The sequence below is a fragment of the Lepus europaeus genome, chromosome 7 (genome assembly GCF_033115175.1).
Source record: "Lepus europaeus isolate LE1 chromosome 7, mLepTim1.pri, whole genome shotgun sequence".
NCBI lineage: Eukaryota > Metazoa > Chordata > Mammalia > Lagomorpha > Leporidae > Lepus > Lepus europaeus.
Window position 1 is genome coordinate 47,655,781 of NC_084833.1, and position 17,924 is coordinate 47,673,704.

General features: G+C 51.6%; 1 protein-coding gene across 1 annotated transcript in view; it reads right to left on the minus strand.

The window, feature by feature from the left end:
* The window catches only part of OTOG (otogelin), a 92,020-nt gene that overhangs the window by 11,690 nt on the left and 62,406 nt on the right, over window positions 1–17,924 (minus strand). Inside the window, exons 34-40 of the mRNA XM_062197498.1 lie at window positions 16,100–16,217; window positions 15,348–15,427; window positions 13,290–14,992; window positions 12,386–12,554; window positions 11,976–12,121; window positions 11,396–11,485; window positions 2,370–2,553 (exon numbers count right to left, since the gene is read on the minus strand). Of these exons, the coding sequence (XP_062053482.1) occupies window positions 2,370–2,553; window positions 11,396–11,485; window positions 11,976–12,121; window positions 12,386–12,554; window positions 13,290–14,992; window positions 15,348–15,427; window positions 16,100–16,217 (2,490 nt within the window). The remainder of the gene's footprint in view (window positions 1–2,369; window positions 2,554–11,395; window positions 11,486–11,975; window positions 12,122–12,385; window positions 12,555–13,289; window positions 14,993–15,347; window positions 15,428–16,099; window positions 16,218–17,924) is intronic.

Below are 17,924 nucleotides of genomic sequence, written 5' to 3' on the forward strand. Positions count from 1 at the left end.
CAGAAGTATTGTTCTTGGTAACATACAGCAAAGTATTTAAGGATTAAGGGATGCAGTTTGAACTCGCTTTCAAATCACTCAGAAAAATATGTGTGTATGTGTATCTATATTGCATATGTAATGTGCATATGAAGGTATTTCAAATTCACAAAAATGAAATTAAAAGATAATTAATTTTTGGCTCAAGCATTTGGAAACCCATGCATATGAGGGATCTTCGTAAAGTCCATGGAAAATCCTTGTTGTGAAAAAATGATGCATGGATTTCAACATTTTTACACTGAGTAAACTTCTCTTTTAATTCTGTTTTTTTCCAGGCACTTTCTGAGATATAAAGAGAAGCAAATGAGACAAGATGTGAATGAACAATCAGTAAATCTGTACAAAAGATACATGGGAGTCCCTTACACTGTTTTTGCAACTTCTAAGTTTGGCAATGTATCAAAACAAAAAGCTACCCCAGAGAATCTGCTAGCCAGCTACAATGCCTGCTCACTCTTGTTGGCGATCAGCCTAGCTAGCCCAGCCTCCCTTCCAGTTGGGTGAGACATGGGACGGAGTCCCAGCACATGGAAAATGAGTGAAGCTGAGGGTAACAGCTTGCATGCCCTGTCTGTGAAGATGTCCCAACTGCCTACTCTTCTGTAGTCTTGGAAGCCCGAGTTGAAAACGGCAGAGTTCCAAGATGGAAGAAGCCTGGAAATTTATGTGTGCAGGGGATAACCCGTCATCATGTTAAGGCACTGAGGTGGGAGTGGGGTGGTTTATCCTTAACAGCTTCTAACACTGAGCTTCCAGCTTCATCTCATGCATAGTCCACACTCTCCAGAAACACGTTTCCCTGGGGCCAGCGATGTGGTGTAGCAGGTAAAGCCAACGCCTGCAGTGCCAGCGTCCCATATGGGCACCGGTTTGGATCCTGGCTGCTCCACTTCCAATCCAGATCTCTGTGGCCAGGGAGAGCAGTAGAGGATGGCCCACGTCCTTGGGTCCCTGCACCCGCATGGGAGACCTAGAAGAAGCTCCTGGCTCCTAGCTTTGGAAGGGCCCAGCTCCAGTCTTTGCAGTCATTTGGGGAGTGAACCAGCAGGTGGAGATCTCTTTGTCTCTACCTTTCTTTCAAATAAATCTTTCAAAGGAGAAACATGCTTCCCTGCCCACGCTTTTGCTGAGCTGCTTTCTCAGACGGCCCTCCTGCAAGGGCGCCCCAGAGGTAGCCACCGTGACCTTGCCAATTCTGTGACACACTTGCTGGTGTGGTGTGCATGTTTTGCTGAGTGCATACTCTTTTCTGTTTAGATTCTCACTGATCTCAGGATTCCCCTTGTTAGCTCCTAGGGTGCCCAGGATATCAGGTGTTAGTTCCAAAAAAAATAGAGATGTACAGGATCTGGCTCCACTCTGCCAGCTGCAGCCACCAGTTCTTGTCTCTTGGGAGATAAGACTCTGAGATGTCAGTAGTGGTCCCAATGGTCACATCTGGGGTCTTGGCTTTGAGTCACCAAGGGCTGTCTTAGGGAGGGGCTGAGCCACCAGGCTCCCGATGACCACAGAGCTCTTTGCCATAGATGAAGAGAAGAAAAAGTGAGGAAAGGGTGGTGGCAGGTGCCTGTGTAAGAAGTGTTTGCGTCAGTAAAATGGAAGCTCCAGCGAGCAGGCACTGTGTGTGTTTTGCCCCCAGTGACTTGCACACAGTAAACATGTAGAGAGCGGAAAGGAGCATGGAGCTGGCTCTCACGAGGTCATGCATGTGTAGGGTCTTGAATGTGGGGCATGGATGTGAATGAGCATAATGGTGCAGGTGGAGGAGGCAGAGGGTGTGAGAGGCAAGTACTCCTTCCTTACCCACCGCCGTGACCATGGCACTGGGTCGCAGAGTGCAGCCCACACCTGGACGACTCCTGCACTTCTTTTCCTAACTCAACACATCCAGTCCCCCAGAGGATCTCGCTGAAGCTATGCTAGGGTCTGAAGAGCAGCTCCTCTGCTCAGGCAAGCCACTTGGCGTCTCAGAATCCCCGTCTTTAGTTCAGTGGGGAGACTGACAGCTACCTCTCGGGGCTGCTGCGTGGATGAACTGGAGTAGGTGAGATCAGTGTGCAAGTGCTCTGTGAAGTGCCCAGGCACAGGCAGACAGGGAGGCTTGTCTGGCATGAGGTGGCCGTCAGGGAAGCTGACGGGCAATCCTGGCTGGGACAGGGCCCTGCACCATCTCTGTTGGCAGCTTCAACCCCAGGACATGGACATCAGGTCTCCCCAACGTGGCAGCTCTGCTGCTCCCACCTCTGGCCTGGTGCCCTGTCCCAGTGTATGGGAGCAGAGGCGGGCCTGGGAAGCGTTCCCCTCCCCGCAGCTGGGGCCCTCCTCACCACACAGGCCACGGCCCTGGGCCTTGCTGGCTTTGCTGGCCTCCAGGATCATGAGTCCCGAGCTGTGAAGCCACTGGATCTGGATGTGTGAGGGTGTCTGGATCACGTACATGTGGCCCGTGTCTTCAATCCTGAACCCATACCTGCTCACAGGGGGCCACACAGCCTGCGAGTCCACAGTCACCTTGGGAGATGGAATGGGTTCCACGTGAACACAGCTTGCTCATCCATCCATTCATCTGCCCAGCCGTCCGTCCACCCATCCTCTGACAGACACCAGACACCTGCTGTGTGCCGGGCTCTGCTTCAGGCATGTGCAGCCCAGACACAATGCAAGGTAGCATGTGGGAATTCTGAACATACTTTTATGGCCAAAACCAAGACACAAAGCAGGGGCAGGCTGTGTCTGGATATGCAAACATGAGTCCTGAGCCTCTCCGATCCTCTCTTCCTTTCCCGATATGTTCAGATCATTTCTTCTGGGAGATTTGCCCTGAATCCCTAGCCCTGGGATTGGGCACCCCTTCTCTGGTATCTCCTTGTCTCTGGACTGGCCATTAAAACAGAATCTATTTGTCTCCTCAACAGGATCTCCAGGTGGTTATGAGTTTTCTGAGGACAGAAACTATGAATCATCACTGAATCCGCAGAACCTGCTTCGGGGCCTGACAAATTAAGACTCAGTATTTGTTAAACATGTAACACACGTTCGTTCTCACAACTTCAAGCTATGGCCTCCGCCACATAGAATCACAAGGTTAACTTTAGGAGTACCAAGGACCATGAGTCTTATGCTTTAAAAATAGGAGAGGAAAAGATTATGATTTAAAAATATTTATAATGACTTAACCTTCTCCTTTCAGGAATCTAGTTTACCCTCTTGTCTTAAAATAACCAAAAAACCCTGACGAAATGCACGGAACAGCGGTTGTCAGACACTGAACAGTTGGAAGTACAGGGGGTAATCCCCGAGAGCCGAAAGCAAATGAGGTGAGCCTAGTGAACTGCAAGGTGCATTGCTCCATTTCTAGGCCGCGATGCAGGGAAGAGGAGCCCAAGCTGGTTTCCCCAAGTTGCACAGCAGAGGCAGGGAGTTCTGGAGGCCAAGAGAACTAGAGTGTGCACAGCAGGATAGTGAAGGAAAGAGAAGGGGAGAGGAGTGGGGGTGGGGGCGGGCGCCTGCAGAAGAATGAATATTAATGAGTGAACATGAATGAATGAACACTCTGAACCTTCACAGAAAGTCCCCCTTGGACCTTGTCCTGAGCTGAATACTGGTCCATGCCTGCACATGAGAAAATTACCTGAGGCTAGGGAAAGAACCAAGTGGAAGGCGCAGAAAAATCCTGAGAGGTAACACCGGGTCGGGAATAGCTGGAGCAACCACCAGCTAGAGTAGGAAAACTCTAAATGCATAAAATAGAGGGCGGCGTGTGTGAAAGAGCATTGCTTCAGTAGTGATGAATCCCATGCAGAATGTAGAGAAATCAAAGTTACTTGGGGCTGGCACTGTGGCGTAGGGCGAGAAGCTGCTGCCTGTAGTGCCAGCGTCCCATATGGGCACTGGTTCGAGTCCCAGATGCTACACTTTTGATCCAGCTCTCGGCTATGGCTTGGGAAAGCAGTGGAAGTCTGTGGCCATTTGGGGAGTGAGAACCAGTAGGTGGAAGGACTCCCCTTCCAATAAATAAATAAAGTTATTCCAACTTTACCTAATGAAGTTTACTGGCAAGTCTCAAAGAAATAAACTTTTCTAAGTAGCATAACTGTTACAAGCTCCAGAATATTTTTTAAAAACAAAAGGATACCCAGCACCCAGCAAGGAAATACTCACAATGTACAGGATCTAGTAAGAACTTGTCAAGTATGCCAGGAAGCAGGAAAATGCAAGCCATAAGGCAAGACGGAAATCAGAACCGACCCAGGAATGACACATGCGATAGGGTTAGCAGGCAAGGATGTAAGAAGCGGTTAGTACAACTATGGTCTGTGTGTGTAAGAAAGAAGAAGTAAACATAAGAACATTAAGACGGGATGTGGAAGATATGAAAGAGACCAAAATGAAACATCTACAGATGAAAAAATCCACTGGATGGGATTAACAAATGTTCAGACAGTGCAGGTGAAAAGATTAATACAGAACAACAGATACTATCTGAAATGAAGCATGGAAAGAAAAATGAGAAAAATTATGAACAAAAAATTGGATCTATGGAACAACTTCAAGCATTCTGATATACATGTAATTGGAGTCCCAAAAGAGATGAATTACCAGGCATATCATAACCAAATTGCTTAGAAACAGTGATAGAAAAGTGTAACAGTAGCCAGAGAAAAAAGGTATATTATGCATGGAGGAAAAAAGGTTAAAAATGGCAGATTTATTATCAGGAAATAGTGAGGGAAGAGACAGTGAAACTCTATAGCAGTAGTGCTCACAATAGCCAAATGTGGAAACAACCCAGATTTCCATCCACAGGTGGATGGATAAACAGATGGTGGTATTTATGCATTCAAAGGATTAAGAGTGAAACACTGTGGGCCAGCACTGTGCTGCCTGCAGTGCTGGCATCGCATATGGGCACCAGTTCGCGTCCCGGCTACTCCACTTCCAATCTCTCTCTCTGCTATGGACTGGGAAAGCAGAAGAAGATGGTACAAGTCCTTTGGGCCCCTGCACCCATGTGGGAGACCCAGAAGAAGCTTCTGGCTCCAGTTTGGTGCAGCTCCGGCCATTGCGGCTAATTGGGGAGTGAACCAGTAGCTGGAAGACCCCCCCCCCCCCGCGCCCTATGTAACTCTGACTTTCTTTTTTTAAAAAAATTGAAACACTGATGCATTGCACAATGCATATGAACTTCAAAACCACGAGGCTAAGTGACAGAACTCAGATAGAAAAGCTCACATACTATTTGACACCTATTACAGGAGTGCCCAGAATACGTAAATGCACAGACAGAATGCAGACTGGGGATTGATGGGCACTGTGGAAAGGTTTGGTGGGCACCTGCCTAGTGGCTGGGGCTGTCCTTCAGGGATGACAGAAATGTTTTGGAACCAGATGGCGGGAGTGGTAGCGTTGAGAATGTACTAATTGGTACTAACTTGTTCAGTTTAAAACATTAAATTTTACATTACATCAATCTTACCCTAATTGGAAAAAAAAAAAAAAACAGGAGAGAAACATTTTTAAAGTATTGAAAAATGTCAGGGGCCTTGCTGTGGCGCAGTGGGTTAACGCCCTAGCCTGAAGCACTGGCATCCCATATGGGCGCAGGTTCGAGACCTGGCTGCTCCTCTTCCGATCCAGCTCTCTGCTGTGGCCTGGGAAGGCAGTAGGGGATGGCCCAAGTCCTTGGACCCCTGCACCCAAGTGGGAGACCTGGAGGAAGCTCCTGGCTTCGGACTGGCGCAGTTCTGGCCATTGCGGCCAACTGGGGAGTGAACCATCGGATGGAAGACTTTTCTCTCTCTCTCTGCCTCTCCTCTGTGTAATTCTGACTTTTAAATAAATAAATCTTTTTTTAAAAAAAGTCAGCCTGTAATTATGTACTCGGTGAGATGATTTTTTAAAAATTCAGATGAGATGAAGACTTTTTCATATTTCCAGAAGCTGAAAGAGTTCATCATAAGACTCGTACTATAAAAATGCTAAAGGAAATCCTTCAAGCAGAAGAAAAGTGATATCACCTGGAAACCCAGATCGCCACAAAGGAATAAAGAGCAGCAAAGGTCGGGAACACATGGACAGGTGTGAACTTGTTGATTGCCTGAGGAAACATGGCAACAATGCACTGTGGCGGTCACAACAAATGTGAAGTAAACTGTGTGATGACCACAGCATAAAGGCTGCCAGAGAGAAGAAACCAGAGGATACTGTTACAAAGCTCTTGCGCTGTATATGACATGATCCTCTGTTACTTGAAGCTAGGCTGTGGCAAGTTAAAATTATATACTACAGGGGCTGGCACTGGCGTAGTGGGTAAAGCTGCTGCCTGCCGTGCCGGCATCCCACATGAGTTCCAGTTCTACCCCACTTCTGATCCAGCTCCCTGCTAATGTGCCTGGGAAAGCAGTGGAAGACAGCCCCTCAACCCATGTGGGAGACCCAGAAGAAGTTCCTGGCTCCTGGCTTATCGGCGTAGCTCTGGCCACTGCAGCCAATTGGGGAGTGAACCAGTGGATGGAAATCCTCCTCTCTCTCTGCCTATGGCTATCTGTAACTCTGCCTTTCAAATAAGTAAGTAAGTAAATAAAGTATTTTTAAAAAATTGTATACTACAGGGGCCGGCGCTGTGGAGCAGTGGGTTAACTCCCTAGCCTGAAGCGCCAGCATCCCATATGGGTGCCGGTTCGAGACCTGGCTGCTCTACTTCCAATCCAGCTTTCTGCTATGGCCTGGGAAAGCAGTAGAAGATGGCCCAAGTCCTTGGGCCCCTGCACCTGAACGGGAGACCCGGAAGAAGCTCCTGGCTCCTGGCTTCGGATTGGTGCAGCTCCGGCTGTTGCGGCCAGTTGGGGAGTGAACCATCAGATGAAAGACCTTTCTCTCTCTCTCTGCCTCTCCTCTCTCTGTGTAACTCTGACTTTCAAACAAATAAATCTTTTAAAAAAATTGTATACTACAATTCCTAAAGCAACCACTGAAAGACAAAAGTAAGAAATATAGATAATAATTCAGTATAGAAGATGAAATGCAATGAATAAAAGCATTCCAAAAGAAGACATGCACGCGAGGAATGGGGACAACAAAAATAAAGCACAGCCAATAAATACATAAACTGAACCACAGTGATGACTGAATTAAGTATGAGTGGTCTAAATAGCCCCACTTAAAAGACAAAATTGCCAGATTGGATTTAAGAGAAAAAAAAAAAGGCCCGATATTCACTGCCTACCAAAATCTCACTTTACATTTAAAAAAACACAAATAGAGTACAAAGATGAACAAAGGTATACCTTGTATGTAGATACCAGATATTCATGCTAATGTTAATCAAAAGAGTGCTGGAGTAGCTATTACAAATGAACCTGACAAAGTAGAAATCAGTGTAGAAACAGTTACTAGGACAAAAGTGCCATTTCACAAGGAAAAAAATGGTTAATTTAACAGAGGATATAATGTTAAGTGCTGTGTACCTGATAACAGAGCTTCAGAATATATGAGTAAAAAAACTAATAAAACTCCAAGGAGAAATAAACCAAAAACTACAGCCAGAAATGCCAACACCCTCCCTCCATAATTGCTAAGCAAGCACACAGAACATTAGTAAGCAGTCAGGAGGCCTGAACAGCACGGTCAACCAACTTAAGCTGACATTCACAGGACACTGCCCCCAAAAATAGAATATGCATTTACTAAGAGACCATTTGGGAAATGAAACAAGTCATTACATTTTAAAAAGCTCAGGTTAATCGAGTATGTTTTGTAAGCACAATGGAATCAAATTAGAAATAACAGGAAGCTATGTGAGAAATCACCAAAAATATGAGGTGTCTTCAGAAAATTTGTGGAAATGTGTATTTTGAAAAAGCTACATTGATTTTAAGTTTTTAAAAATTTTAATTACATTTTTTAATAAATGTTTTGAAATATCATCACATTTAGAGACTAAATAAAGCACTTAAAAATAATCCATGGCTCAAATAATTATCAAAAGAGATATTTAAAAGCATCTCAAACTGATTGAAAATGAATGCACTAAATCAGTAGGTAAATTATAGCACTAAATACTTCAGAAAAAGAAGTATTGAATCAAATACCTATACTTCCACCTTTCGAACTAGAAAGAGAAGAGAAAATTAGACTCAAATAAGTAGAAGAAAGACTACAGTGAAGGTAAGAGTAGAAACCAATGAAATAGAAAACATAAGAACTATAGAGAAAAACCAGTACCGCCAGGTTTTAAAGAAGAATAATAAACTTGATAAATCTCTGTCCCAGTGGGTCAAGAAACAGACAACACAGATGAGTCATGCTGAGAATTGGGGCACCTGGATGCCTGCAGACGGCACAAGGGCAGCAGGAATATGTGAAGAGCTTGATTTCTGTGAAACTGACGTGAAAGGTGTGGCTTATCCAGGCCTACCAGAGATGAGATAAGTGGCCAGAAGAGCCCTACATCTATTACAGAAATTGAATATGTACTTTATAATCTCCCTAAAAGAAAGACCCAGACCCAGATGGCTTCCCTGAGTCATATCAAATATTACCGTCGATGCAGACATTTTCATGAAATTGAAGAGAGGATGCTACTGCCCAAGTCATCATATGAGGCCCGCATTCCTGATACTAAAACTAAACTAACACAACACAAGAGGAGAAAACTAGGACCATCAGGGAGGATTCAAAAATGCATAAAAAGGGTAACACATCCCAACCAAGTGAAGTTTATTCTAGAAATGCCAGACTGGTTCAACTTTCAGAATCAGTGAAACTTGGCATATGGATAAAGGAAAACCCTGAGATTATCTCAGTAGATGCAGAAGAAAGCACTTCACAAAATTCAGCATCTACTTACAGTAATAATCATTTTAAAAAAACAACGTGGCAAACTAGAAATAGAAGGCCAATGTCGCACCTTGCAAAGGACACCTGTAGTAAGTCTACACCTAACACAGTACTTTATGGTGAAAGGCTGCCTTCTTCCTGAGATGCCATGCATGGTAAGGGTGTCTGCTCTCAACCCCTCCACACTCAGTGTCACACTCGAGGCCCTTGCAAGGGCAACAGGCAAGAAAAATAAAACACAACCGTTCATACACACTGGAAAGAAGAAGTAACATTTCTATTTGGAGAAGACATAATTGCATAGAAAACCCTGAAGAATGTAAGAACAAATAAGCAAATTTAAGCTTAATAAATGTAACAACTAATAAATGATTGCAAGACAAAGTCAGTGTGCAAAAATCAATTCCATTTGTATAGAGGTGAGCATCAGAAAGTGAAATAAAAAGATCATTTGCAGTACCGAAAAATATGACATAAAACAGAGATAAATCTAACGAAACATGTTACTCTGATGTTATAAAAAATGTTACAAGATCCTTGCACTGAAAAGAGCAGAACATCAAAAACAAAAACAAAACAACCCCACCTGAGACATAAACAGAGATGCACCCATTCAGCCTCTCCTGATCTTCCTGTCCCTGCACCTCCCCAGTCTCCGGGCTACTCTTTCCTTCCGTGAGGGCAGCTTTGTAGCTCCCACATGTCCAGCAAGATTTTTTATACAAACCAAGTTGACTCTAAGTTTATATGGAAAAATAAAGGAATTAGGACAGCCAAAACAATTTTGAAAAAAAAATGTTGAAAGATCCATCTACCTGATTTTGAGATTTAATAGATAGTCATCAAGATAGTATGAAAGGATACATTAATAGTACAAAATTAAAAGTCCAGAAATAAAACCAAACAATATTCAATTTTTTTTTTATAAAAGTACAAAGACAGGGGCCAGTGCTGTGGTGTAGCAGGTTAACCTCTGCCTGTGATGGCATCCTGGTTAAAGACCTGGCTGCTCCACTTCTGATCCAGCTCCCTCCTAATGTGCCTGGAAAAGCAGTAGAAGAGGGGCCCCTGCACCCTCGTGGGAGACCCAGAGAAAGCTCTGGACTCCTTGCTTTGGCCTGGCCCCATCCGGGCCATTGCTACCATTTAGGGAGCAAACCAGTGGATGGAAGTCTCTGTCTCTCTATCCCTCCTCTCTTCCCTCTCTCCTCCCTTCTCTCTCTGTAACCCTGCCTTTTAAATATATAAAAAGTAAATTTAAAAAAGTGCAAAGACAATTCAATGGAGACAGTCTCTGGTGCTTGAACAATTAGATATCCATAACAACAACAAATCTTGATCCATATCTCACACCATTCACAAAAACTAAAAATAATCCCTAAAACTATAAAATGTCTAGGAAAAAAATCATAAGAAAAATCTGTGACCTGGGGTTCAGCAAAAGTTTGTTAACTACAACACCAGGGGCTGGCACTGTGGCATGGCAGGTAAAGCCACCGCCTGCAGTGCCGGCATCCCATATGGGCTCCAGTTCCAGTCCGTCCCAGCTGCTCCACTTCCGATCCAGGTCTCTGCTATGGTCTGGGAAAGCAGAAGCCCAAATCCTTGGACCCTGCACCCAGGTGGAAGACCTGGAAGAAGCTCCTGGCTTCAGATCGGCTCAGCTCCAGCTATTGTGACTAATTGGGGAGTGAACCAGTGGATGGAAGACCTCTGTCTGTCTCTCTCAATCCGCCTCTACTCTCTCCATGTAATGCTTTCAAGTAAATAAATAAATGTTTAAAAAAAACTCGTAGGACTGTATACTCAACAGTGAAATTTTACTATGTAAATTATATGTTAATTTTTAATGGGAAAATTTGAGAACTAAGGAATGGAGCTTGTGGGGTATTTTTTGCCTCAGCCTCTGTCTCATGGAGAGCCCACTATTGTCAGGCCTGTTCCTGAGTTCCTGACAGCTCTGCTCTGGCAGCCCCCGGGCTGGTCGTTCAAGGGCAGGTGCCAACAGGAAGGCCGCAGCCTTGGCTCGGGCATGGGGGAGAGCCGAGCCCTCAGCACCTGAGGAGGAGCTGAGCCGTCCTTTGCCCGCCAGCTGGAGGCGCCAAAAGCAGGCATGGGTGTATGGCTGGACCCCGAGGCCTCCTGCACGTGAAGCGCGAGAGCTTGAATTCAGGGTGCCTGGCGTACATGGCCCCTCCCTGGAACAGCCTTGGGACCAGCCACACGGCTGCGGGTCCTTGCAGAGATGGCCAAAGTGAGCCGTCCTGGCAATCAGTCAAGGCTATGGTCCTTGCCATTGCAAACTTCTATCATAACATCCCTCCTGGCACTCGCATCCCCTGAAGCACTGCACATCACTTCCAGTGCACTCAGTTTCCCATTGTTCTTCTTCTTTAAGAAGGTCCCCTCCCCACACCCGGCCCCAAAGGGTGATGTGGCCCCTCCTCCCAGACACCCCCCCCACCCCCCCAGGCTGCAGGCTCTGCTCTGGAGGCCAGCTTTCTGATGGACTCACCTTCCGGCTGAAGCGGTCAATGGTGACCTGATGGGCCAGGTGAGTCACATTCAGCATCACCAGACAGAACGGGGGCCAGTTCAGGTGCCCCTGTGGACAGCAGGTCTCAAGTTCAACAACCAGGAGACCTGTCCTGCACCTCCCCACACACATAGCCCAGCGACAGTGCCCAGAATTCCACGGAACCGCAGGCCAGCCCAGCAGAATAAAGAAGGAAGCAAGCTGCCTTCTTCCACCTGGCACCCCCACCCCACCCTAGACCACAGCCTTGGAGCCGCCTCCCTGGTCCTCTGTATTTGGGCCTAGGAAGCTGGCACAAACTGGGCATGGTGCAGGCCCCAGGCACAGCCAGGAGGTGGCGCACTCCACCCAGCCATTCCCCATGATCCCCTAGGGAACTGTCACCTAGCGCACAGCTCCCTTCCTGGAGACTCCTGGGAACAGCACACCCCCCACGGCTGTGCTCACATCTGCCCTCACCTCTGGCATCCCCCAGAACCCAGCCCACCGCAAACTCTCCCTTCTAAACCTTGCTCAGCGCCTGGCTCCTGGCAGGGGGGGGAAAGCACGGGGCAGTCACCAGGTTGGCGCTTTTGCAGTCAAGGACGTGGACCGTGACCGAGTCGCCTGCGCTCTGCCTGAGGACGTAGATGGCCTCCTTGAACAGGGCTGCGTGGCTCCCGTCGAAGGTCACGAAGCTCAGGTCGGGGAAGATCGAGCACCGGCCTGGGGTGGGGCAGGGCACAAGAAGCAGAAGCAGCTGCCTCCAAGGTGTCCTGGCCACCCAGGGAGGCGGGGAGGTGCCCGGGGCCCTGTCCTGGATAAGTCAGAGGCGGATCAGACCAGACAGCATGCACAGACCCGAGGTCGCAAGGTGGGAAATCTGCCAGGTTGGGGGTCACCAAGATGAGCGGGCCCCATTGGGGATGGGGAGGGGGGAGGGGAGGGGAGACAGAGAGGCTCCCACTGACCCCACAACTCATAACTCACAGGCACACTCCCAGATGGGGCAGCAGCGGTCCCCGCCGACCCGCACGGCAAGGCCCAGGACCCCACAGCGAGGGGGTGCAGCCCCCTGGGGACAGTGCTGGGACTGGTTCACGCGGATGAGTTGGCCCTCCAGGCAGATGTGGCGGACACAGTCCTGCTCGGCGATTGGCTGGGGCACGCGGCGGGGGGACAGAGTGAGTGCCTGCCCAGGGCTACGGCCCCACCACGCTGCCCGAGCCACGATGGCACCAGATCCTTTCCACCATGCAGGCTCTGGCAGGGCAGGGAGTGGCGCCCCCACCTGCACCCAGCTGTCAAGCTATCGGGCCCGGAACTGGGCTTAGTGTGAGACTGGGGATCAGGGTAGGGTCACCCCAGGACCTCTGCCTGGCCCGTAGTGGGAGCTGCAGGTCCAGAGATGTGTGGACATACCAGCTCATGCTCACAGACCCCTACCCAGACCTGCACACACATGCAAGATCTTTCTCACAAAGGCACTGATACACACAAAGGTGTCTCTCGATACCACGCATCACATACATACACATGAACACGTGTAGACATGTGAGCGCTCACACGTGAACATGCATGCCCACGGTCTCACACAGGCGCACAGACAATATGCACACACACGCAGTGTCGCACTTTCACATCCCACCATGCCATCCATCAGCCCCCGGGGGTCCAGATGAGCGGGGTGTGACCCTGCCATGGGGCCCAGAGGGGACTGGAAAGCTTTTTAGGAGTTTCAGTCAAGGGTGTGGACAGGGACTACGCTACCGCCCTACAGCTGGCCAAGAGATGGAAACGTGAGCGTGGTGGTGACCAAACTCCAGTGGCACCGGACAAGGTGGGCCAGGGGGCGGGGAGGGCCCACAGACTGCAGAACCCTGACATCACTTACGACACAGGTGGCAGAGGTGGTCGCCTCCACGGTGGTTGCCAAGGCTTCAGCCAAACCTGCCGCGCTGCTGTGTGCCGGGGCTGAGCGTCCAGACCGCTCCGTGGTGGCCTCAGCCGCCGGGCCCGCTGCAGGCCGAGGCCGGCTGGAGGGCCCATGGGCCTCTGCCAGCAAGCTCTCCCGGGAGGCCGTTCTGGCTGAGAGGCGGCTCAGGGGGTGGGATGTGGGCCCTGAGGGCACTGTGCCAGCCCGGGGGCCCTCGGCCTCAGTCACCAAGGGAGTACGCGTGGGAGCCACAGCAGGCGTGAGCTCTGTGGGCCCTCCCTGGGCAGAGCCATAGGCAGAGGTGGGCAGGGCCACCTGCTTGGATGGTATGGCCAGCTCCTCTGTGGGACTCTTTTGGGGGGCCACAGCTCCTGTGGAGGCCACCCCAACAGCCACAGCCGTGACTCCTGAAGTTGGCACCGTGGCTTTGAGAGGCAGGCTTGGAGCCGTGCCCATAGCCTGGGGGACTGCGGGACTGGGTGGCAGTGCCTGGGCCACCCCGGCTGGGGTGCGAGGCAGCGCTGGGCTGAGGACCCAAGCAGGTGGAGTGGTGGCCACAGCCAGGGACGTGACCTGTTGACGGAGCGACGGGGTGGTGACAGAGCCTTTGGGGCCAGGTGTGGCCACTGGGGCAGATGTGCCCACCTTGGCCAGGGGCAGGCTGGTATCAGGAGGTAGGCCAGAGAGGAGTTCAGATGGCAGAGTGGAGTCCAGGGACACGAAGGGAGTGGCCCCTGGCCCACGAGCAACTGTGGACAGGCCAGTGGCAGCCGGGGTCCCTGGGGCCAGTGCTGGAGGCCTGGGGGCGGTGGTGGTGGGTCGGGCTGGCTGGGGCGAGGCAGTAGGGGCTGGGCTTGGAGGTGGGGATGCTGGCAGGGCCCCCGGCTGGCCATGCCCAGGTCTGTCCTTCTCTGAGGGTGACAGCATCTCCAGCACGTCGGTTACAAGGGGACTAACAGGTGCCTGAGGTGCTGCTGTTGCAGCCATGGCCGGGGGGCTGCTGGGACTGGAAACGCCTTGGACCTGGGGGAGCCGGGGGGGCCCTGTCTTACTGGAGACTTTAGTCTCTGCTGGTGTCAGCAAAGCCTTGTGAGAGCCCGAGGAGGCAGGGGGCCTGGAGGTCACTCCAGGGAGAGCCACAGGCCTGGAGGAGGGACTCCCCCAGGAGCCAGGGCCCGGGACTGTCACAGCTTTGGTCAGGAGCGGGAGACGAGGAGCAGGAGGTGAACGGGAGGAGAGTGTGGCATTAAAGGTCCCTGCAGAGGTTACGGTTACCCTAGCCGTCACCACAGCACTGGGCACTGTGCCCGGTGGGGATGTTTGCAATGCAACGGGGAGGGACGAGGACCCGGGGGTGTGAGGGCTGAACGGGAGGCTGGCGGTCACCCCTTTGCCAGCCAGGGCTTCCGTGGGGTGGGCAGGAAGGTTGGAGGCAGTGAGGCCCAGTGGCTGCTGCAGGGTGGACTGAGAGGGGCGTGGCATCAGCATCAGCTTCTCAGTGGCTGCCACCTGTGGGTGCAGGGCTGTGGAGAGGAGGGCTGTCCTGTGAGTGGGGGCCCTGGGGGTCTCCTGTGGAAGCAGTGGCTCCTTGTCACCCGGGATGGGAGGCAGGGTCTCATTGCCCAGGGCATCTGTGGGGACCAAAGCTGCTGGCTCCACACCTAGGGCAGACAGAAGAAGAGGCTCAGAAGGTGGGGAGGCTGCTGTCACTGGGCAGGGCTGAGACGTGGGGCTCAGGGACCAGCACCCGAGATGACAGGGCGAGGATGGCTTCCGACAGCCAGGCTGCCAGGTCTCTGCTGCAGCATTGCGTGGCGTCGGGGAGACAGAAGATCTGGATCTACCCCAGGCCTGCTCGTTCTAAGGTCCCGTCTGCCCTCCGAGCCTCATTTTTTCTGTGACATGGGGCAGATGGACCCCGCGAGGCTTCTGCCTGCTCTCAGGTGCACGCCCTGCTTCTCCAGGGCCGGTGGGGGGGATTCAGGGGATGGAGGAGGGGAGCCCCAGGCCACTCACAGTCCTCCACGCGGACACATCTCTGCGTGACTTCATCCAGGACCTTAGGCGGGGGGCACCTGGGGACACAGCCTTCTACCCTGAGGATGGAGCGGGGGGTGGGGCAGCGGTCTGGATGGAACACAGACCTCCTCTCTCCTTGTGGCACATGCGTGTGAGCATGTGCATTGTGTGCACGCTCACATGAGCCTCCACACCATCACACATGTGTACAGGAACCCACATACTCAGATACGCATGCTACATACTCCACACCCTCGGACAGAGAAGCACACAAGCAAGGTGTGGGTGTGTTTTGTGCATGCTCGCACTCACACTCCTGTGTCTGCACTCACACACACTCTCACACAGGCTCACAGTCCCCCTCCAAGTCTGTGGAACTCCCCAACATCTACTGACTTATGCACACAGCAGCACGCAACACGCAGAGACACACAGCTCATACATGCACATATACACAGCTGTGTACAGCCCATGCATGTTTGCACACACACGAGGCTCAGCTACATGCATGTGATGTACAAGCAGATAATGCACACATCTGTACATGACACACACAGTTAAGGCCCACCCACCGCAGCACACACATCCCCACACATAAAACACATAGTGCACATACGAGTATATGGGTACACACACACCCCTCATACGCCCGCATACAGACTACCGTCATGCCTGTGCCTGGGTACCCCAGAAGGCACATGTGTGTGTCCAAACATGCTGGTGCACACACCTTGATGCCAGCTCCTCACCTGGGCACGTCCTGGCAGCTGGCCGCTTGGGGGTCCCGGCAGGTCTGGAAGCAGGGGCTGGCGCAGGCATCATAGCGCCACTCGCAGATGGGGTAGGCGGCCCCTGAGGGCTTGGCCTCTGGAAGGGAGACCCACTCCTGAGTCTCCGGCCTGAGGCTGGGCTCCAGCTCTGGGCCTGGTGCCACAGCACAGGAAATCCCCGCTCCCCGTGGATGCCCCATGGCTGGAGACTAAAGGATTCACACAGGGAAAGCAAAGCCAAGCTGAGCGGAAACTGGACTCGTGAAAGCCGGGGCAGTATGGGACAGGGCATTGGGAATCTGGTGTGGGGTTCAGGCCTGGGGAGCTCTGGTGTGGGCAGCGTTGGGCTTTGAGGGCGGCCAAGGAGGAGGCTTGGACCCCCGATCTCTCCCCTTAAGGCTGCTCGTCACCCTGCCCCTCTGTGACCTTGGTGCCAGGCTTGCCCTGCATCCCAGGACACAGCCACCTCCTCCTTGCCCCGTCTCTGGCAGGGTCACTGCAGAACGCCTCGGAGGCAAGCAGCTCTCCCTCGAGAGCAGGGGGAGGCATTATGGGACCCTGGCTCCCGCGGGCCCAAGGCCCTCCTGTGCACCTGTCGCCAGACGGGTGCTTTTCTCCAAGCCCTTCCCTCTCTGTTCCCAGAGTCCTCCCTGAAGCACCCCCTCAGGACCCGGGCTGCAGTTTTTCTGAGCACTGCCCTCGCTGGCCCTGGTTGCCAGGGCATTGCAGCTATTTAGGGAGCGAGTCAGGAGCTGGAAGACCTATATCTATCCCTCTCTCTCCCTTTTGAAAGAATAGCTAGCTTGTAAATAGCGTCAAAGACCTCACATGTCTTGACTCATCCATCCTCACCACAACCCTATAAAGTAAGCATTAGTATCATCCCCATTTCATGGATGAGAAAATGGAGGCACAGATGACATTGGGAAAACAGGTTCGCTCAAGGGAGATGTTTCCAACAGGGAGCCTGTGGCCAGCGCCTCGGTGAGTGAGGGAGAGGGCTGTGACCCTGGGGGATGGGAGACACACAAGGCCCTACTCTACCCAGCCTCTAAGATCATGGGCAGGCACCACAGCAGTATAGAGGAAGCAGCTGCACCCCGGAAGCCCCTTCCTGACACCCCACTCTCCACGCTACTGCTGACCGCAAGGAGACCTGCTTTTCCTAAGAGCCTGGAGATAGGAGCTGACAACAGGGAAACACCCTCAGCATGCTGGGTATGGAGGATAGGCTGTGCCACACAGTGCATCCTCATGAGACCTCTGGAGGAAAACACCCCCATTCTACGGGAGAGGAAACACTTGGGAGAGATGAGGGTTCCTGCTCAGGGGCTGAGGACCTGGGGGAAGAGTTCGAACCCATGCCCATTCGGCTTCCGTGCCTGGGCTCTTTCCACGATGCCCCAGCATCTTCCAGGGAGGGGCATGGTGTTACCACAGCTGGTGTATCTCACCATGGTTAGGGTCAGTGACAAATCTGCCCTGGCTGGGGTTTGTGACTGCCGGGTGGAAGAGCGGCCCCTCCAGGTGGGGCAGAGAACAACGCTCTGGGGCAGACTCACCCAACAGGGGGATGGCAAAGCCCAGGGAGCCCTCAGCTCTGACGGAAGACCAGGGAGCTGCCCCATCAGCACCCAGAGGCTCGGGCCTCCCACAGAGAGGGCAGAGACCGCTGGGCTTCAGTGGCTGGTCCACGGGGTGGGCATGTGTCCCCAGCAGCAAGAAACCCGAGCTGCGAGCTATTCCCAATTTCCATCCAGGCCGCTGTGTTTAGAGCATGTGATTGGCCTGGGGCAGGAGGCAG